At 33.3% G+C, this 23691-nt stretch overlaps 2 protein-coding genes and 1 long non-coding RNA gene across 3 annotated transcripts; all 3 read right to left on the reverse strand.

Annotated features, from left to right (window-relative positions):
- Positions 1-9483: 9483 nt before the first annotated feature.
- LOC145608788 (uncharacterized) lies at positions 9484-12185 on the reverse strand. Its single transcript, XR_014105895.1, has 3 exons — positions 11317-12185; positions 10357-10470; positions 9484-9902 (listed from the first exon to the last, which is right to left on the reverse strand). It is a non-coding gene; the product is annotated as an uncharacterized LOC145608788 (long non-coding RNA).
- Positions 12186-12216: 31 nt separating this feature from the next.
- On the reverse strand, positions 12217-14107 carry LOC145607587 (disease resistance protein RGA2-like). Its single transcript, XM_081663191.1, has 2 exons — positions 12321-14107; positions 12217-12238 (listed from the first exon to the last, which is right to left on the reverse strand). The coding sequence occupies exons 1-2, from the start codon at positions 14105-14107 to the stop codon at positions 12217-12219; spliced, it is 1809 nt and encodes a 602-aa protein (XP_081519317.1).
- Positions 14108-20496: 6389 nt separating this feature from the next.
- LOC145607588 (uncharacterized) lies at positions 20497-22713 on the reverse strand. The gene has a single exon (XM_081663192.1). The coding sequence runs from the start codon at positions 22711-22713 to the stop codon at positions 20497-20499; it is 2217 nt and encodes a 738-aa protein (XP_081519318.1).
- Between the last annotated feature and the right edge of the window lie 978 nt (positions 22714-23691).

The following is a 23691-nucleotide window of genomic DNA, read 5'->3' on the forward strand; positions in this document are numbered from 1 at the left end:
ATATAATTGACGTGTACATTGTGTACGTGATTTATTGAATTATAATTGTATAACACTAAACATTTATTCTTAGTTTCTTCTTTAATGTGATGATTATTTGGTTATTACATTAACATGTACTGAGCAAAAATAATGCAAAGTAAAATGTTTAAAAAAATGTTTAAAGTGTTCTATTCACCTACTTTTCATTTACTTGAACTTATCATCTTATCTGAACTTACTTTAATCAACTTATTACTAGAACTTATTAAAACTTATTTCAATTGTAATTTACATTTGGTTAACCTTTATCAGAACTATATTGATGTTTTATATTATACAGTAATAATCAAATTAGTTAGTTCCATTAAGTAATGTTTAGTCTCAATCAATAATATTTGATGTTTATTACACTTTATAAAATTAAGCAGTCTCAATAAAGTATTATAGAGTCCCAATAAAAAATAATTGAATTAATTACAATCGAGCTAGGCAATCCCAATAAAGTATTATAGAGTCCCAATAAAAAATAATTGAATTAATTACAATCGAGCTAGGCAATCCCAATAAAGTATTATAGAGTCCCAATAAAGGATATTTGAAAGTTATTACAATCAAATTAGGAATTCTCAACTGAGTATTGTAGAGTCCTAATATAAATATTTGAAGGTTATCACAATCAAATTAGGCATTCCTAACTAAGTATTATAGAGTCCTAATAAAGAATATTTGAAAATTATTACAATCAAATTAGGTACTCCCTTTGCTCTTTTTTTTTTTAAAAAAAAAAAATTATATTTTATATTAACATTTACTATTTTAAAAAAAAAATTTATATTTTAACATTTACTATTTATATTAACCTTATACTTTGGTATTTTTTAAAATATAATTGAACTACTTTAATTTGTTTTAGGTATGCCCACATATAACTTAGGTAATCCAAAATGGTAAATAGTTTATCCTTCGTTGTGATCTATATATTGCTATACATATATGTTTGAATCAAGTCTTAACTTTTGTCAACCCTTTTGATTGACTAATAAAATCAAGTTTTGGGTACGCCCAAAATAAAATAAGGCATATCTAAAAGCAAAATTTATGTATGTATGCTCAATGGGTAGTGAGTTTTGTTCTACGTAAGATAGATTAATCGGTTGCAAATAATCTTATATATAAAGTCATAGGGTGTTTTGGGAAATTTCAATTTCCCTAATTACCCTTTCAATCTTTTTCTTATAATTTTTTTTAAAAAAAACCCTCTAAACTTTCTTTTTTAACTTTCTTTTTTAATTAGTGAATAAAAATAATCGTCTAACTTCATCAAATAAAATTATTATAAGTTTAAGTTTGTTTTATAACTTTTTTTACAAATATTTTTTTATCAACCGTTTTTAAATTTACACCCACTTAACTACATTTATCATTATTTTTTATTTAAAAAAAGTGAAGTTTTTTTTTTAAACTATTCTTATTAGAGTAAAGTGGAGGTTTCTTATATTGCACACATACGCAATGTGTGTGTTCTTAGCTTGTATTACTATATTGAAATTGCTAGGATTCTGTTGTGTGTGAATATCAATAATAATCCTTCAATTAAAGGTAAATTGATTTTCTTGAGCGTTTTATTTTGGGACTAGCTAATAGTTGTTTAGGACCGCCTAGTTGTTTTCTTTGTTATGTACTATATATGTGCATTCAAGTACCACGTTTATTTTTGTGTATCCCTAAATTATGATAATCGCTATCTAATTAAATCATTAAACATCGTTATATAATATGTAATGTTTTTGGTATCATCAATTTAATTTTTGGTATACCTAAAATTCGAATCTTATTAGTCAATTGGGATGATTGAAAGATAAGACATGGTTAAAACATAAACTTGAATGTACATTGTACGGGACAATTTTGAACACAACTAGGCGATCCCAAACGACTACTAGGTAGTCCCAAAATAAAACGCTAAAAATCATTTTGCCTTTAATCGAAGGATGGTCAATTATCAAAATTCATAGAGACAAAAATCCTAGCAAATTCGATTAGTAGTTCTATTATTGCTCCCGGCAGAGGATTACTCTTGTGTAGAAAAAAACTCTCAACCCCTATAGAGCACACATTCATAAATTCGCTTTTAGATATCCTCAATTTAATTTTGGGCGTACCCAAAATTTGATTTTGACTTGATTAAAGCATAGCTCACAGTGCATATATAACATGTTTTAGGCATACCTAAGTTATATTTGGGCATACCTAAAACAAATTGGTTCAATTATTTTTTTTACAAAATACAAAAGTATAAAGTTATTTTAGATAATTACTTTCGTCTTTAGCACTCTTGAGTTCAAGTCTTGCTTTAAGCATTTATAGTTGTCTAATCTAATACATGTTGTGGAGATAACATGTCAAAAAAAAACAAAACATGTCATCCTAGTGTTTAAAGGTGTGACACGTGGCACATATTGATGACATGTCATGTTTATTGTGCTTAAAAAATTGACACATGACATATATTCTGTTTTAGCTTGGAACGATTTTAAATATATAATAAAGTATAGATTAAAATAAATATATTATATATATAATGTTAAACTCTTTTTTTAAGTCTTTATGCATTCCGTAACTTGGAAACTTAAGTAAGATAATGAAGTATTTATTACCTTTCCACCATAATTAAATAAAGTTGAACTAATTAATACACATTACATAAACATATGAAGTATAATAAAATATTCTTTTTCATCTGTTAAACTTAATTAAAAATATATATAACTTAAACAGCCCGGGGTTACTTACTAAAAGGTTAATTAGGGCCTTTTCACATTAACTAAACAGAGTTGGACTAGACTGGACTGAATCGATTGGAGCTGAACTGAACTGAACTGAATTGAACTAAACTAAGGGCTTGTTTACATTTACTAACCTGAGCTGAATTGAACTGAACTGATTGGAGCTGAACTGAATTAAACTGAATATTTAAATGTTATTACAATAAAATTAGCTTAATTAGGTAGTCTCAATTAAGTATAATAGAATCCCAATAAACAATATTTGAAGTTATTACAATCAAATTAGGCAATTTTAATTAAGAAATTAACCAATTTAATGTTAGTGTAATGGTGATTGGGACTACACTTGGTAAGGATGACAGCGTGTTCGACCCCTTGCAATAACAATCGGGAGGGAAATGGAATCTAACCACCCATAATTGATGCTCAAATCTGGATTAGCTAAACAGTCAACCAGGTGGACAAATAAAACATAAATAGATTAATCATCCCAACTAATTATTACACATTTTTTAATGGACAATAAATATGTAAATCAACACTTGATGTTTCACTTTTACTATTTTTTTGAGATTATTATTTAACAAGCTCAAATAAAGTTTAGGTTTGCCATGTTCTCTTCAACATATTAATACTGAAATGAAATTATTTTTATTGAACCGAAAATAATTTTACTGGTTCTCCATTTTATTTAAAATAACTCCCAACACATGTAATTAGGTCTGGTTCACTTTACCTTAAAAAAAATATTCAGTAAAATTTTTTAATTTTTTTTTTCTTTGTTTGGCCAATAATAAAGCGACACGAGGCTTTATGGGCCCAGCAAACGGATTTCTAAATAGAAACAGTTAAGTGGTGGTAATAAATTTTTCAAATTCGTCTGGTGTTAAAATAAATTTTTTTTATGGGGGTGTTAAAAACAACTTTCGGGTTTTTAATTTGTGAGGCGTTAATTAAAATCTAAAATTTCCTTAAAAATAATATTTGTTTTGTAACTTTAAAGAGGAAATATAATAGGGAGTTAGGGCCTGTTCACATTTACTTAATTCCAGTTCAGTTCAGTTCAGTTCAGCTCCAATCAGTTCAGTTCAGTTCAGCTCAGCTCTTAATTTCCCTCACACATAAAATATTCATCTCCGTTCAATTCAGTTCAGTTCAGCTCCAATCAGTTCAGTTCAGTTCAGCTCCAATCAGTTCAGTTCAGTCCAGCTCTAATCAGTTTAGTTCAGTTCAGTTCAGCTCAGTTCAGTAAATGTGAACAGGCCCTTAGTTCAAATATTTTAGGTTCAGCAAAAATAATTTCAGTTTAATAAAATAAATTTCGGTTCAGTAAAACTCATTTAAGATTAGTGATAGAGAATATCCATAGAATATTCTCATCTTAGGTTTAGGATATATTTTGTATAAGATTATCTTTGATATCTGTACATATCTTATAGTTACCTAATATGATTAGGTTTCTCATTGTAACCCTATAAATATTGATCAATGGAAATCACTCTGATTAAGGAGTTTACAGTATCTAACATGGTATCACAGCTTAGGTGAGATCTTGGGATCATATATAAAAATTCTCACCCTGCCGGTGGGTTGGAAAATTAAACCCACCGGCGGGATATACACAAATTTTTTATGCTTCCGCAAACACACATATAGATTTTTTTTTTTCCTTTTCTCAAAGTTTTTTTTAAAATCTTTATGTAACCTTGCGCCTCCCACCGACAATAGCAACCGCGAAAGTCGCCTCCATCATTGGTGGCAATCGCATACACTACCGCCTCCCACTACTGGCAGTAACCACATCTGCCAACCTTCTCCATGTGCCGCACTCTATTTCCACCTCCTCATGACCAACAATGATTCTTACATTGCCCCATTGGTTTTTCTACACATAATCACATAGATTTTGTTTTGGTGGTCGTATATCAGAATAAGGTCAACTACTTTTGCACATCTCTTTTGCTATCAAGTTGGCTCCTCTTATTGTTGCAGCACTTGGAATCTTTGTGGAGTATTGATTCTTGCTACCTGGGTTTCTCTTTTGAGATTAATTTCAAGCGGTGAAATTTAATCTTTTCTTGCGCTATTTTATTTGTTTTTATTCAACTGTGATTTCACGTAGTAGTGTAGTGTCTTCTTCCCGATGATGGTTTGATCCCTTAGCTTCTTCTTCTCTGGATCTGCAACTTAGCCCAAGTCTGTGTGCGGCTCTTCTCCTTCTCCTCCGGCCTAGCAGTGCTTATCTCTACTCTATGTAGGTCGTGGCTGTTGCTTCTCATCGTCATCACCGGCACATGTCTATTACTTCTCTTTTGATCATGGGTTACCATACTATCCTTACCGCTTGATGCGTGATTCAGATCCAGTCTGAGCATCCGATTTTCTCCCTCTCCGACTGCGGGGGTGTGATAGAGAATATCCATAGAATATTCTCATCTTAGGTTTAGGATATATTTTGTATAAGATTATCTTTGATATCTGTACATATCTTATAGTTACCTAATATGATTAGGTTTCTCATTGTAACCCTATAAATATTGATCAATGGAAATCACTCTGATTAAGGAGTTTATAATTAGCAAAAATAGTTTCAGTTTAGTAAGAATAATTTCAGTTCAACGAATATAAGGTGAAGTGAACGAGGGTCTTATATAGGTATTTGAATATGTAAAAAATTAGTAATTAAAAAAGTATTTGTAATAAACATGTAACATGTATAAGTACATATTTTTTTTATTAATTTTGGTGCCAAAAAAAAAAAAAAAAAAGTTATGATGGGAAATCAACTTTGTGAGTATTTCATTCCAATTTCCTAGTCAAGGAAATATCTACAAAGTTACAACCACAACTTTACGAAAGAAAAATACAAATAATTATAGATTATAGGCTTTATAGCTAGAATATATTCTAGCAATTTAAAATGTTAAATTGTGAGTAATATTTTAACAAATTATTTTTGGTAAAGATAATTAAAGATAAAATAAGTTTAAAAAATATATGTTTTAAGGAAATAACTTCTTTTTTTTTTTTCTTCTTTTGGCACGTTTTAATTATTATGTTTTTGCTTTTTTTTTTTATTTTTTATTTTATTTTTTTTAAAAATAACCGTATTTTGGTTTTTTTTTTTTTTTTTTTATTTTTTTTTATGGCCAAATGATTTTTTCTTATTTGAGATGATTTTTTTTTTACATCAACTTAGGGTCTGTTCATATTTACTTAATTTCAGTTCAGTTCAGTTCAGCTCCAATCAGTTCAGTTCAGTTCCAATCAGTTCAGTTCAGTTCAGCTCTTAATTTCCCTCTCACATAAAATATTCATTTCAGCTCAATTCAGTTCAGTTCAGTTCAGTTCAGTTCCAATCAGTTCAGTTTAGCTCCAATCAGTTCAGTTCAGTAAATATGAACAGGCCCTTAAGATGGTTAAGGATAGATGTTGTTTAAAATATCACCATGATTCAAGGAAATTTCTATGTATGTTTTTTTTTTTTTAAAATTTTTTTTTTCACAAAAAAAAAAAAAAAAAAAAAAAAAAAAAACATCTTATGTTTCAATGAAATTTATATCTTTTTTAACAACTGCAATTAATAATCTCTTAAAATCTTAAATGTATCTAGAAAAAATAATAACAAAACTTATATACAATTCCAAATTATTGAATTAATTATAAAATCATCACTTTTATATGTTTGTAAAAACTGAGGGATCGATGTAAGTTCATGATGATTTCAAGTAAAGCTAATCAAATAAAGATTAAGTTTATGGTGATTTAAAGAACCACGTTGTTAACAAAAGTTGAGTTTTAGTTATTGACTTTTGTCTTGTTCCATTTTTTATTCATACAATATCATTTATTTGATTTTTTTTTTACATAATTACATTAGATTTTATCATTATTTTTTAACGTAATTGAAACAATAAATATAGAAAAATATTTTGTCATATATTCCCTCCCAAAGTAATGCCCACTAAATCAAACAAAATGCAAAATTACATAATAAAAGATGAGGGAATATTTTCCTTGAATATCGGAGTAACAAACACCAATTCAGCCTTTAAACAAGATAAGTTCATGATGTAACAGTAGGCATACTATAAGGAAACTAATTGTTATCCTTTTTTTTTTTTTTTTTTTTTTTTTTTTTTTTTTTTGAATGGACTAATTGTTATTCTTTGACTACAAGACCGTCAAGACATACACAATAAAATTATATTTAAGACGTAAGTCTTTTTTATTATTATTATTATTATTATTATTATTATTATTATTATTATTATTATTATTATTATTATTATTATTATTATTATTGTTGTTGTTGTTATTATCATCATCATCATTATTATTATTATTTCATCATAAACTAACTAACTCCCAAGTTCATCAATGGTATTGTAGCTCCAACATTTAACAATGGCGTATTACTCAAAAATTATATGAATAATAAAATTAAGCACGACATCATACAATAATACATGATTTTCTTAACCAAATTATGTATACATATAATTAAATTAATTTTAATCTCATTAATTAATTTAAGCTGATGCATAAATATGATTATACATTTATAATATTGATCTCATATATACTTCGGTATTTTAAGGATGAGATTTGGACAAAAAAAATGAAGGTTGAAGGTTGAAGATGTGTGGAGTGCACCATTAAAGAAGATTGAAACTATCAATATGAGTACGTAACTACGTATGAAGCTATCAAAATGATTATAAAATAAATCATAAGGGAATTCTTCAATTGATTGTTTAAATTAAGATAAATACTAAAATATAAGTATACATATAAAAAAATTTACTCGTGAAAAAAAAAAAAATTTACCCTTTAAAAGTAATGAACCAAACAACCCTTTGCTGACTAGGCACTGACTGGGCGCTGACTTGTCATGACTTAAATGATGTGTAACTTTGATTTTTTAATTTTTTTTTTAAAAAAATATTTGAAGGCTAAGATTAATCAATATAAAATATCAACGGTTGAGATTTAGTCTGTTATTGTAGTTGACCATAGTCGTCCATAGTCGTCCGTAGTAGACAACTACGCTAGAATCATCCTTATTCTAATCTAGTTTGTTCGCTGATTTCTTATAATTACAATACCATTTTATAAGAAATGAAACCCGTTGTATCCTAGGAGACAATTGCTTAATAACCTTGGGTATCGTAGAGGGAGCAAAATTGTCTTAAGGACACAACGCAATTTGTTGGGCTCGGGTTATAAAAAATTATATTTTGAATCAAGTATAAAGGTATGTATAATATTCATTTAATCTGTTTTATACACTAGATATATATTATTTGATTTTTGATACTAGTTTCGTGTAGTATCATTAACATTCACTAGCCCCCACGATAGGAAAATAAAAATTTAGAAAAATTACCAACATAATATTGCAATGAAATCATGTAGTTTGTGAGTGCATATTTCAGATAGTTGGATTCAACCAGAAGACTCCTCCAGTACATTTCTTGTATGGGTTTGCAGAAGCAGAAAGAGAGAGCACATTGCAGAGAGCCAGAGACCTTCAAAATTGAAAAGAACCCCCCCTCCCCCCCCCCCCCCCCCCCCCCCCAAAAAAAAAAAAAAAAAAAAAAAATTGCACATAGGTAGCGTAATCGGATGTTTTGCTAGTGTTATCGTACAAATTACAGTTCATTATGGTAGACTTTTTTTAAGTTATTGTAAAACGAGTTATAATTGTTGTAAAAATTATACTTCATCCGTTCTCTTTTACTTGCAACACTTCCCTAAAAACGAAATGTTACAATACTTGCAACATACTATAAAAAGAAAGTTACTTTTAAGGAAAAACTATACTGTATTCCTTATTTAAAGCACATGGCCCACTAAATTACACTCTAACAACCACTCATCCTATTTTAAAGTTTATTATATCATGTAAACCCCACCTTTCTTAATTACCGCAGTAAGGGTGTGTTGCATCTAAAAGAAAACTGAGGAAATATAATAAACTTTTAGGTCCTAAGACAGCGACACTTGGTGTTCTAACTTTTCGCCAAGTGTTGCACCACGTTTGATATATTTAAATAGACTTCCTAAGATAAAAAAAAAAGTTAGTATATAATTCTATTTGAATAAAATTGTTAGTTTATAGTTTTTCGATAAAATACCAATGTTTTAGATGTATAAATTGAATTATAATTTTATTCAAAAAAATTACTTCGTATAAGATAATTATTATAAGGTTAAATACTCAACCCGACCAATAATGTTGGTGAAAGGTTGTTCATTATCGAATTTGGTTTTGGGGAAACATTTTTAGGTGTCTACGTACAGTATGAAAATAAAGATATTGCCGTTTTGAAAATTGTCTTGAAGACCGTGGAAAGTAGTCAAGCATGCCGGGGAAATTTGAGCTTGCTCTAACTAGGGTGAAATCGGGAATATTTATAATTAATTATAAAATTATGCTAGTGGAATAATAATGATTAATTGCTTATCATGATTAAAGCTATAAAATTGGGAATATCTATAATTATAAATTTTTTTTTATCATAATTCTGTAGTAGGTGACTCAATTGTTTTTAGGAAAAGTAGGTGATTCATCATTTTAAGTTGTACTAGTAAAAGAATGGTGTGATCTGAGTGTGTATGTGACTTTGATCATGTGAGTGGACCATCATAAAAGTGAAGACAAAGAGTCAATGTTGAATTGAAACATACACTTTTGCAGACATTTTGGACGGCAAACTAATCATGGTCAATTTCATTTTGGAGCAGTTCTTTCAAATTCAACTTCATGAGCATTACAACAAAGAGCAATTTTCTACACAAGTTGGAATTCAATAACACATAATATATGCAAGTGTTTGTTACGAGCAGGATCATCCTAAGCTGCAGGAGAGCAGCTCATCGTTCTGTCACTTATCACTGCTCATTCAAGGTTAAGTGTATTGAGTCTGGACACTTCTCATGAGGATAATGGCCTGCATCCATGAGCACCATCAGGAGAAAGGAATTCCAGCAGTGCTCATTATTAGAGCAATGGCTTCACAATAGATCGATGTCAAAAAATACGAACAACTTGTGCTAGCTCAAAAGTTTGAGGAGCACCATCAGTCATCAGGTTGAGTAGGCAACCTCTGCCAAGTTCAGGAATTCAATCTGCATCACAATTAGCAGACAAATTAATACACGAGTTCTGAGTTCAAGAGCCTCAAATAAACAGAATAACAATCACATAATGAGGAAGAATTAAGTAATCACTCGTAAATAAATTACAGGACAAAGAATAGCATGCCCGATATACAAGTATTGTGTTCAGTTGTTTATATTGTTGAGAACTTGGATTAATACAGTAAGTTAATCGCCATTAAACAGACAAATTATCTTAATTATCTTGCCTTAATCTTCCACAGAAGGTCTATCTTAATTATTCTGCTCAAGTACATTTGCACCAACTCATACAGAATTTCTAAACACTAGATAGAACCATCTGCAGGTCAGGTTCGCTTATCATTACTACTGTACTACAGTATTAGTCCCTTTAAATTGCATTTCTGTCTCGAGTTCTGTTCCAACTGCGTATAGATTTATATAGTGTAGTAGAAGTGCTCACCTGAATAGTATTCTGTTCATCTGAAACTACAAGGCTAGATTCCTGAATGTACAACAATTTGAAGTACTTTGTATGTACAGATGTACTCTTTGATTTATCATTACTCGGAAAGTCCTGCAATAGTCATGCATTACAGATATTGAGAAGTTGAAGAAATGTTCTTGATATACATATCAAAAACAGCTAGAGAATCAAGAGACATTAAACTATATAATTTCAAGATAATTAAAATGACAGAACTCCACTCAGTGGATTATCAGGTAATCATTAGAGCATTGAATACTCCTAGCCAAGTGTTTATCATCGATCATCTGAATTCTTCACTGAAATTTAATCAGCCTTTAATTTTGGAACGAGAAGAATTACATCAAATCAGAGAATATACTTTGTAGGATTACAGGGAAGATGGGGCACATCTAAATAAAAAAAAAGGGTCTAATCATGTATTAAGGGTTTGCACTTCGTTGCAGGAATGGTCATGTGTTTGGTAGTCCCTGAACATATTTTACACATTCAATCGAATATATGGTCATTTATGGGCAACTATTAGAGTTGAAATCATTGGAACAAGCGGATGAAATGTCACAAAACCTTTTTTTTTATAATTATTATTTGGAAAGTTAAAATCATTGAACAATCAAGTAAGATAATATGAGGTAATAAAAACGCATTCAAATTTAAATAAATGTAAAGCTAAATTTTAAATAATCAAGCAAGATTAAAGATATCTAATTGAGGTTTATAAAAATCACTTGACAATTTCAAAATTGTAATTCAAATTCAAAAAAATTTTAAAATAGGGAAAAATTCAGGGTTACATTACACTTTGAAATTAAGGGATTGAAGAAGATGCATACACGACATACATAGACTTGACTAAATTAGATAAATCCAGGGAGGAAGGTAGCAAAGCGTTGACCAAGTTAATTAAAAAAGACAACGGGGAAGAAATAGACGAACCCGTAAGTTGAATGTCAGGGATGTGTTGAATATAGGGCCAGTCCTCTCCAGGTGGATCCTTTTTGCATCTTCTCTTCAGGCTTTTTGGACAGCCCCAAAGGCAAAGTGTTGTGAGTGAAGTGAGTTTGGGCATCCACTTTGGGATTGATTTCAGTTCTCTGCAATTGCCAATTGTTAGGTTTTGGAGACCGGTCAAGAAGTGCATCCAATTGGGCATATCCACCTCCTCATTGATATTCTTTAGAGTCAGGGTTTTAACACAATGAAAATACTCCGACGGTAGCGAATTTGGCCATGCCATGTTGTCTATCTTAAACCGCTGTAATTTGGGATTTACAATCTCATAACAGGATGTAGATGCGGAGGAGGATGCTGGAGCAACTTCATCTCTTTTCTTATTCATTATTTGCAGCCCTTGGTTGGATTCAAATAAAGACAGCTCTTCCAAACCGGGACATGACGGAAGACTTGTCAACTCCGGGCAATTGTATATTGTCAATTTCTGCAATTTGGAAAAACATGGTAGTAATTGCTGTGATTGGAGGTTGTTATCTTCCACCCGGCCTACTACCCCTCTCTTCCATCCTTTCAACTTTGGCAGATTATATAACCAAACTTCAATAAGGGATGGAAAGAATGATAGTTCCTTGTCACTGCTTCCCAACCCAGACATTGGCGTCGTTGTATTGGAATTTGCCCATGAAGAATCATCTACTCCTATGTACTCCTATGTATCCTTTCAACTTGAACTGCTCCCTCCTCCACCCACCTTAAAATAACTTAGCCAATGAAGGCAACTCAACTTACCTATGCCCTTAGGCATATACCTCAAACTGTGACAATCGCTTACATCCAAGAGCCTGATGTTAACTAGTCTACTCAAATCTTTTGGCAACTTTCTCAAACTCTCACAGCCCCATAACTTTAAGGTTTGCAGATTATACAGTTTTGTGAATGACTTGGGAAGCACTTGCAATTCTCCATTATATGAGAGATCTAAATACCTCAAATGCAACAATTCACCTATGCTGTCCGGCAAACTTTTGATTCCTAACGAGCTCAAATCCAATGCCCTTAGGAACCTATAATTTGTTACTATTGCATCCACCGGAAACTGGGTATCTTTATTAATATAAGTATCAATATGAAGATAAGAACGAATACAAGACTTACCAAACAAAGAGTAATTGCCACGTTCCCTCATAGTCTTAAGTCTCTCAACTAATAGATGGCGAACTTTTTTGTCTAGGTTGCCTCCAATGGTATCTGTTGCATAGAAAATTTCCTTCCCCGAGACATCTAGAGCAATATCATGCATGAGATCATGTATCTTACATGAGGTGATCTCACCATAATGATTTTTCTTGATATCCTGAAAAAAACATCTTCTCAACAAAATCGAAAAATATTCCTCACAAGCATCTTCTATACTTTGACCTTCATCCAATGGTACAACATAGCCTTGTGCCATCCAAAGGCTTTTCAACATCACTGTGTCCATTTCAAAATCCTTTGGAAACAGTGCGCAATAAGCGAAGCAACTCTTCAACGGAGTTTCAAGATGATGAAAGCTCAACTTCAATATGGGCAGAATGTCATTGTCGCTCTGCCTTATGTTGGCTAATCCCATCTCTTGAACTAAGTTCCACCTGCCCCTGTCTTGACCATACAAGAAACTCCCTACCACTTTTATAGCAAGCGGAACTCCAGCACATTTGTCAACAATCTTTCTGCCAATCTTGACCAGCTCGTCAGGAGGATTTGATGTAAAAGCTGATTGTTGAAACAAGCTCCATGAATTTTCCTTGGATAAGCCTTGTAGCTTATGCACTTGACCACCTACAATTTCTGCAGTTTTATGTGAGCGTGTAGTCACCACGATCCAGCTTCCCTTTTGACCTCCACTCAAGTATGTTACCAATTCACGCCATTGAAATTGCTTCTCAGTCCATACATCATCTAAAACAAGCAAGTATCTCTGGCCTGCTAGTTTCTCTCGAAGTTGGCTTTGCGCCTGCTCCAAGGTGGAACCTTCGCGTTCAAGAATCTTGCAAAGCACTTGTTTTACATCAAACTCTTTCTGATCTTGATCAGCAACACAAGTCCAATTCCTCCATGAAAATGCACTTGTAACCCTTGGATCGTTAAACACAAGCTGAGCAAGAGCGGTTTTTCCCAACCCTCCAAGACCCACAACAGAAAGGAAGGACACGTTGTGACGTTGATCATCAGAAGGTTGAAGCAACATTCCAACGATCTTCTCCAAGTTTTTTTTTCTTCCAACGATATGGACTTGATTCACATAAGAACAGGTATCAGGCCTTCTGTTCCTGATAGGCTGAGAATCATGCTTAAAGCTAAACTGCTTGTTGGTAGCAATAGCATCCAACTTCTTCTTGATCTTCTTAACCTGGTGACTCATTTCCTTAGAAACTAGAAGTGGGTTGCTGGAAAGCGAAAAGAAGCTCCGAATTTTTTCAGAGACACTACCATCATCCTTCAGAAGTTGCTTCTGCTGCGCAACAGTGACAATCTTATCGAACAGATCATCAGCTTCATAGACAGCATCCTTAATCTTTTCGATTTGATCCTTTTCTTGATGGGTGAAGGGCTCCTCCTTGATCTCAGCAGCATCCCGGAGCACAGACTGGAGGGTTTCGACAGTGCCTTGGAGGTCATCAAGTTGGGATTTGTATTCGACGATTGAGCGGATATTACCGAGTTGCGGACATTGCAGGGCTGCTAAAAGAGTTTGAACAGCAGAGAGAGCTAAACCTGCAAACTCCAGCATTGTTTGGTGTTGTAAATTTGTAAGAGATAGAATGAAGAAGAGTGAAAGGAGTAGTAGCAATAGTGTTTGGCAAGTAAAAAAATGAATGAGCAGCAAGCTGGTTTTCTATAAAAAAAAAAGTTGTGTGGTTGATGTTTACTGATCCATACACGACAACACATTCAATAAAATGTACGTAGAGTAGTTAAACGTTATTTTCTTGGAATTTGTTTCTACCTTTCTTGAATCTTGATATTTTTCTCAGCACATGTTAATCATAGCATTTTTATTTTTAACTTTACTTCAATTAAAAAGAGTGGGTTTAGCATTTCATGATATACTTACACTACCATTTAAGTGCTAATCTTATGATTAATTAACAAAGGATTGATATAGTTCGTGCATTAGGATTTGAGGTCTAATTAAGTATTAATAACTTGTTAGAATAGTGGAAGGTAAGTTGTTAGTATCCACGGAAAGAGATATGTATATACAAGTATTAGAAGCTAAGGTAACATAAATATCACAATATCTCGTTTTACGCTTCTAATAATTCAAAAATTTACGTACATAGTACAATAATTTCATTTGTACCGTACCCAAAATTGTGTGGTTGATATATCCAACTTTCTGATGTATAGTACGTAGTACTTGTTAAAACCATTAATAATGCAGGTAGAAAACATGCAAAGAATAGTCAAAAGTTATTTTACTGGAACTTGCTTTTATCTTTCTTGATAATTTCCTCAGCTAGTCAATCATTGCATTGTTTGTTAATTGATCAAAACATTACTTATAAAGTAGAGTAGATCAACTTCCCATGTTTTGTGGGAAGTCACAATTCCCACTTTGCAATTTCCTCATTTTTATTTTTTAGTGTCAACCAAACAACTCACCCATATTCAAATTCCCATGATTTTTGACTTCCACTATTTTCTTTGTGTAACCAAACAACCCCTTAATTACCATAACATTACTTTTCAAAGATTTAAGCACTAATCTTATGATTAACGAGGGAATAATGTAGCACATACATTAAGATTTAAGGACTAATCAACCACCTATTACAATGTTGCTTAATTAATGAAAGACTAGTACCTTCTTGTCCTCCTACTTCCTAGCTAGGCAAATTCGTGTAAATTTTTCATGCTGAGGGTCCATTATTCATAAATCATAACGCGTTTTTGTAGACTTTTAAACTGTACTGTCTTAAAAAAAAAATATCTCGTGAATTTTTGATAGCTATTATGTGTTTGTCTTCCAGCTTTGCTAATGGATTCTTCATGTGCAGTTTGGGCCAGTCAATTATTGTACTCTATCAAGTATTTTTGGTTTTATCTACTTTACATTGTAACTAAGAGTATGTAACTATTGTAGCTGCCCTGATTCACAAATGTCATTCAACAAGAGTATTTTTTGGTTTTTATCTACTTTACAATTATTTGCACCAAAAATTTTGGTTAGTTGATTATTAAGTAAATTTGCTAGTTAAGTGTTTAAAACCAACAATGAAATAAGATAATACGAAGTACTAGAAAACTCAATTAAATGAACTTAAGTATTCAAGCAAAATGTGTTTTTGTGATTCAAAGACATTCATATTCAGGTTTAATTATATCATTTCACAATTTCTAAATTGCAATTTAAACGCATAATATTCTTATAAAAATTAATCAAATAAGCCAAAAATTAGGGTTCAATCTCCAATATGATGGAATTACTGATGATGAATAGTGAAAATTAAGGCATAAATGAAGAAACATACAAATGACAAATGGAATTTGCCCGTGAAGGATCATCTACTCCTGTGTACACCAGCTTTGCTAAATTAAAAAGATGAATGAATTTCAATTCACGCAAGTTTCCCAGACATGCCAAGTACTCCTATTCCGAACAACTAATTAGTTTAAGATGTACGATATTTGGGAGAAGGGTTAACCAACCAGCCACTTTTTACACCATCCTAACCCCCATTTATACTCCCGGAGGGTATTAGGGACCATAGTAAACATCCCGGTAAATTTTATTTCCGGCCGAAAAGAGGTAAAAAAAACATTACAAAATTGAAGGCTATAATCCATGCGTTTTGAGGAAATTTTGAGGTATCGGGGCCCGTTGTGAAAGACTTGAAACCCCAATGGATACATCTCGGGGTCATATAATGTCGTTCGAAACCATATATAATCATTACATATTGTCATAAACGTCTGTGGTAGTCTTAAGTTTACGAAATCGCTACATCTTGTGAACGGGTAAAATGACCGTTTAAGGCCATATTGGATGGTTCCACCGACCCAGTTGGACTCCTGGAGGGTGTTAAGAACCATGGTAAACATCTCGGCAATTTTTATTTCCGGGCATAAAAAGGTCAAAAAATTACAAAATTGAAGGCACTAAATCCACGCTTTTTGAGTAAATTTTCAGGTTTCGGGTTCCGGTGACGAAAAGCTTTGAGACCCTAAGGATACATCTCGGGGGTCATATAATGCCGTTTGAAACCATATATGATCATTATATGTTGTCATAAATGTCCGATGTAGGCATAAATTTACGAAATCACTACATGTTGTGAACGGGTAAAATTATCGTTTAATTGCATATTGGGTGGTTCCACCGACCCAATTAGACTCCTGGAGGGTATTAGGGACCATGATAAACATCTTGGCAATTTTTATTTTCGGGCAAAAAAGGTCCAAAATTACAAAATTGAAGGCTATAATCCATGCTTCTTGAGAAAATTTTGAGGTTTCGGGGCCCGGTGGCAAAAAGCCTTGAGACCCCAATGGATACATATTAGGCTCATATAATGCCGTTTGAAACCATATATAATCATTATATATTTTCATAAATGTCTGTGGTAGTTTTGAGTTTACGAAATCGCTACAACTTGTGAACGGGTAAAATGACCGTTTAAGGCCATATTGGATGGTTCCACCGACCCAATTGGACTCCTGGAGGGTGTTAAGAACCATGGTAAACATCTCGGCAATTTTTATTTCCGGGCATAAAAAGGTCAAAATATTACAAAATTGAAGGCTATAATCTGCGTTTTTTGAGTAAATTTTGAGGTTTCGGGCTCCGGTGACGAAAAGCTTTGAGACCCTAAGAGATACATCTCGGGGTCATATGATGCCGTTTGAAACCATATATGACCATTATATGTAGTCATAAATGTCCGTGGTAAGCTTGAGTTTAAGAAATCACTCTATGTTGTGAAAGGGTAAATTACCGTTTAATTGCATATTGGGTGGTTCCACCGACCCAATTGGACTCCTAGAGGGTGTTAGGGACCATAGTAAACATCTCGGTTATTTATATTTCCGGGGCGAAAAAAAAGTAAAAAAAATAACAAAATTGAAGGCTATAATCCATGTTTTTTGAGTAAATTTTAAGGTTTCGGGCCACGGAGACAAAAAGTTTTGAGACCCTAAGGGATACATCTTTAGGTGATTTAATGTCATTTAAAACCTTATATCATCATTATATGTTGTCATAAATGTCCTTGGTAGGCTTGAGTTCACGAAATCACTACATGTTGTGAACGGGTAAAATTACCGTTTAATTGCATACCGGGTGGTTCCACCGACCCAATTGGACTCCTGGAAAATATTTGGGACCATGGTAAACATTTCGGCAATTTTTATTTTCGAGTGAAAAAAGGTCCAAAATTACAAAATTGAAGGTTATAATCCACGCTTCTTGAGAAAATTTTGAGGTTTCAGGGCCCCGTGGCGAAAAGTTTTGAGACCCCAATGGATACATCTCGAGGTCATATAATGCCGTTTGATACCATAAATAATCATTATATGTTGTCATAAACGTCTGTGCTAGTCTTGAGTTAATGAAATCGCTACATCTTGTGAACGGGTAAAATGATAGTTTAAGGCCATATTGGATGGTTCCACTGACCCAATTAGACTCCTGGAGGGTGTAAGGGACTATAATAAACATATCGGCAATTTTTGTTTCCGGGCGAAAAAAGGTCAAAAAATTACAAAATTGAAGGCTATAATCCACGGTTTTTGAGTAAATTTTGAGGTTTCGGGCCCCGGTGACGAAAATCTTTGAGACCCTAAGGGATACATCTCGGGGTCATTTAATGTCGTTTGAAACTATATATGATCATTATATGTTGTCATAAATGTCTGTGGTAGGCTTGAGTTGCGTTTACAAAATAACTACATGTTGTGAATGGGTAAAATTACCGTTTAATTGCATATTGGGTGGTTCCACCAACCCAATTGGACTCCTTGAGGGTATTAGGGACCATGGTAAACATCTCGGCAATTTTTATTTTCGAGCGAAAAAAGGTTTAAAATTACACAATTGAAGGTTATATCCACGCTAGCTTTTTGAGAAAATTTTGAGGTTTTGGGGCCCCGTGGCGAAAAGCCTTGAGAACCCAATGGATACATCTCGGGGTCATATAATGCCGTTTGAAACCATATATAATCATTATATATATTGTCATAAACGTCCGTGGTATTCTTGAGTTTACGAAATCGATCGCTACAACTTGTGAACGGGTAAAATGACCGTTTAAGGCCATATTGGATGGTTCCACTAACCCAATTGGACTCCTAGTGGGTGTTAGGGACCATGGTAAACATCTCGACAATTTTTATTTCCAGGCGAAAAAAGGTCAAAAAATTACAAAATTGAAAGCTAATCCACGCTTTTTGAGTAAATTTTAAGGTTTCGGGCTCCGATGACGACAAGCTTTGAGAACCTAAGGGATACATCTCAGGATCATATAATGTCGTTTGAAATCATATATGATCATTATATGTTGTCATAAATGTCCGTGGTATTAGGCTTGAGTTTACGAAATCGCTACAACTTTTGAACGGGTAAAATGACCGTTTAAGGCGATATTGGATGATTCCACTGATCTAATTGGACTCCTGGAGGGTGTTAGGGACCATGGTAAATATCTCGGCAATTTTTATTTTGGGCGAAAAAAAGTAAAAAAATTATAAAATTGAAGGCTATAATCCACGCTTTTTGAGTAAATTTTGAGGTTTCGGGCTCCGGTGACGAAAAGATTTGAGACTCTAAGGGATATATCTCGGGTTCATATAATGTCGTTTGAAACCATATATAATCATTATATATTGTCATAAACGTCTGTGGTAGTCTTGAGTTTACGAAATCGCTACAACTTGTGAACGGGTAAAATGACCGTTTAAGGCCATATTGGATGGTTCCACTGAACCAATTGAACTCCGGGAGGGTGTTAGGAACCATGATAAACATCTCGTTAATTTTCATTTCCGGGCGAAAAAAAGGTCAAAAAATTACAAAATTGAAGGCTATAATCCACGCTTTTTGAGAAAATTTTGAGATTTCGGGGTCGGTGGCGAAAAGCCTTGAGACCCTAATGGATACATCTCTGGGTCATATAATTTCGTTTGAAACCATATATGACCATTATATGTTGTACTGTCATAAATGTCCGTGGTAGGCTTGAATTTACGAAATCACTAATTACCCTTAATTGCATATTGAATTGGGTGGTTCCACCGACCCAATTGGACTCCTGGAAGGTATTAGGCACCATGGTAAACATCTCGGCAATTTTATTTTCGAGCGAAAAAGGGTCCAAAATTACAAAATTGAAGGTTATAATCCACGCTTTTTGAGAAAATTTTGAGGTTTTGGGCCCCGTGGTGAAAAGCCTTGAGAACCCAATGGATACATCTCAAGGTCATATAATGCCGTTTGAAACCATATATAATCATTATATATTATCATAAATGTCCGTGGTAGTCTTTAGCTTACGAAATCGCTACAACTTGTGAACGGGTAAAATGACCGTTTAAGGCCATGTTGGATGGTTCCACGGTAATTGTGCACAGTTTAGTAGTGAAACATCGAGTAGCAAAGAGACTGAAATTAAGATTTGTGTGAACTTTCCATGCTGAAGGTCCATTTATAACGCGTTTTGTAGAATTAATGAAAATGAAATTTATCCTAAATTCATGTCCTTGTGGGATTGAAGCTCACTATTTCAATTTTGAACCTTTAGGAACTTTTAACTAAATGAAGGATGATTGAGTTCTAAGATGTTAGTTTTATCAGCAGGTTCATTCCATTTATCATAGAAAAACATAATCAGTAGTCATACTAAAAGTATTTAGGACAATAGAAAAGGTTTCATTATTTTATACTCATAAGAGCATGTAACCTTGAGAATACTGAATACAAAGCATATACAATGAGTTATAACTGAGTCATAGTATTCTCAACAGTCGAATACTCAAAGTAATTTCAACAGATGCCATAGTATACTGGCTGGTGAGTGTTTAAGTAGCATAGAATAAACTAAAATTAACAAATAAAATGACATTTGAAGCTCTGCATTTCATTCTTGCATAAACAGATCACACAACACAATTAAGCAAACAGGATCATTTGTGAATAATAAGTTTAGTCCATCCGAACCCCTGATTTTGCAGGAAGCGCTCCCCTAAGCCAAGATGAGTCATTAACAGCCACACTAACGTTATGAGCTCTCCACCTTTGCATAGTCGTGCAATATGCGATCTTGGTGAGCAGCGAACAGCAGCATAACACAGCAGTTCCACCCAAACCTTACTAGTTATATCCCACTGCTTTTCTCCAAACAATTCCAATTGCTTGGCAAGACGACATGCATCAAAGAGTACTGATTTACTTTTATCACCCTTTGCTTTTAACGGCTGAACATCTGCCCTTACTTCAAGCACCTTCTTACTGAACTCCTTGAAGAATTCAGCTTCTGCTTGTTCTGAAGGACTCTTGGTTTGGCTTGACACGAACATGAACCTCTTAACCTTCCACCAGGGATCTGCAAGCCAACTGATGCTGATGCACTTATTATTCATGAACTTCTTAACCTCTGCACAAGTATCTTCAAACCGAGTCTCTGACATACCAACTTGCGCAGACACCATCTTCTGCTGCCTGAGTAAAACATATACCATGTAATCTGCCAGTGTCTTGCTGAATATACGATCTTTTGATTCTGAATCAGCACCATTACCATCACTTGTAGTAGTCCAGTAGCAGATATCAGTAGCGAGGTGCCAAATCAACAGACTTTCATCATAATCAACCTCTACGGTCCAAGGGCTTAAGCACTCTGAAGCGAGGTAATAATCATTCTGCAGAACCAAATTCCCTCTAGCAGAACATACCTCCTTTGCTACCGCCATCTCATTTGCTTGGCTAGCTTTGGACTTCAGCCCTTCGATTACAGACTTGATGTACTGCTCCTCAAACTTCTCCCCTTCGACATAGAGGAACCCAACTAAAACATCCCTGATTTCCTTTATTTTAAACAAGTACAGTAGGTTGAAAAATGCAGGGGGTTTTCTGAAGCAACGTTTTAGTAAATTGTATTTTGAGATGGAACTAGACCATCTTTTATGATTGCGTGGTCTAGCCCATTTTGACCATCTAAGGATCATCAACATGAACGATTGTAGGCAGTTTTTGCTCGCATAATCTTTATAGCATAAAATGACCCACCAATCTGACAACACGAAGATAAGAGCAGTCGATAGATCCAAGGCAATAGCACCACCAAGCAATATGAAAGTTACTACTACATCAACCTTATTATGGTATTTGCTTCTGTCTTCAAAATAGAAAATTAAGAAGGATACAAGAGCCAAACAAAAGCAGAAAACTCGAGCAAATGCTCTTTTATTTTGAAACAGGCACAACTTAGTATAGAAGATATCATAGATAAGGTTGAGCTCAATCTGTATGATCCTAAATACATCCTCATAAGGCTTATGCCGCTTATCTAAGAAAAAATTGCGACTTTCATCGCGATCTTTTAAGCTCAAAAAGCCATCTGTTAAGAGGGGTTTAGACATCTCATAAAACCGGTGAGCTTCTTTGACCATATTATCAGTTTCCTTCACCTCATCACCTCCTGTTACTGTATTACCATCCATTGTAGAAGAAGATTGCAAATCTTGACCATCTTTTCGTACCTCTAATAGCTTTGATACCCCTTCTATGTCTTTACCTTCGAACTCAGTGGGAATATGAGCACTCTTAGCAGAAAAATACTCTTCCATAAGCCTAGCATAGTTAGGCCCGGGTTCAGGTTTAGACACAAGGGAGTCTCTAAAACTATCAGAGCTAGCGAAAAATAGAGCACAAGTACGCTCAAAGTACTTGATAAATCCATTAGTGAACATAAGCAACGTTGGTACTAACAGATCATTACGACGAAATGACTGAACAAACACATATACTGTGATGATTACCTGAGTGACCAGCTGAAGAGCATGTCGATGCCAGAGCTCGTTGTCCTCAAGAGCTAAGGCGGTGATTGTGTCCGGACCACCAAGATGTAAAAGAAGAAAAGGAGCCCAAAACGCGAGTAGCTCAGGATTATGGGGACCATTGTTGTTGGATATCAACCCAATGATGAGTACAGCAATAGCATCAGCGGATAAATAGAGGATCCAAATAAGAAACATGAGAAAACTGCTCGAACTACGCTTTCGAACAGGTGCTAATGATGTAAGTAAAATTTGGATAATGAGACTAATGAGTATCAAGGCACGGATATCCCATGTCTTCCATAAATCTTTCACAATATTAGCTAATTGTGAGCTTTTTTTCATTGAAATTATGTATTATTTCTTTCCAATCAAAGGAATAAAGCTAATTTAATCAGGTTAGTTTAATTTTAAGAGTGGATTGTTTTATATGAGTATAATATCACGTTTTAACTTGTTTATTGAACAGAATATTCAATCAAGGGATTATATGCTGCAAGGTTCAACAACAATGCAAGGATAAAAACTTTATACTATTAATGATTAATCATTAGTTAATTAGTGCCGACAATATTATGGAGTATAATAAACAAATTAAAAGAGAGTTTGATTTGTGCAAACAGAACCATGCAACTTCATGCTGTGTATGGTAAGACTGAGGCAAATTACATAAACCTTTAAGCTAGTACTCCCTTCGTTTTTTTAAAGTTCCCATTTTGACTACACTATTCGATCATATTTAACTCTTTGACTAATGTTTATTTTATAAATAAGATTATTAAACATATTTATGTGAGTATTTGTTAGAATCATTTCGATACATAGTTTTAAAAAATAATTTAATAATGCAATGTTGTGTGAGTGAGATTGTATGTCGGTTAAAATGAAAAACTTAATACCGTCAAATTTGACACATATGTCAATGAACTAGTTTGACTTTAAATATATATAGTTAAAATAAAAAATATAAAAAGTCGATATTAAGAACTTTACTAGAACCTTCATAAGATCGAAAAAATGTATTATGATAAATTTATTTTAATACGATAATTATAATATTTGTGGTTAAAGTTAATACTTGTATATAAAGAGTGAAATAAAGTGTTTTGGACAGAGGGAGTATTTTGCATTACTCAATTTTAGGGGAAAAAAAAAAAGTCCCAAAGTAACTCGCTAAAAAAAGAGACTCAATGTTTATTTTTGCTTTAATTATTATTTCTTCACTTTAACATGTCTAAATAATCTCCTTTTTTTTTTTTTTTTTGTCTTTTATTTTTTCGCTTTGATTGATTTTTACCTTTTCTGCTTTTTACAGTAGATAAA

The sequence above is a fragment of the Chenopodium album genome, chromosome 23 (assembly GCF_948465745.1).
Source record: "Chenopodium album chromosome 23, dcCheAlbu1.1, whole genome shotgun sequence".
NCBI classification, from domain to species: Eukaryota; Viridiplantae; Streptophyta; class Magnoliopsida; order Caryophyllales; family Amaranthaceae; genus Chenopodium; species Chenopodium album.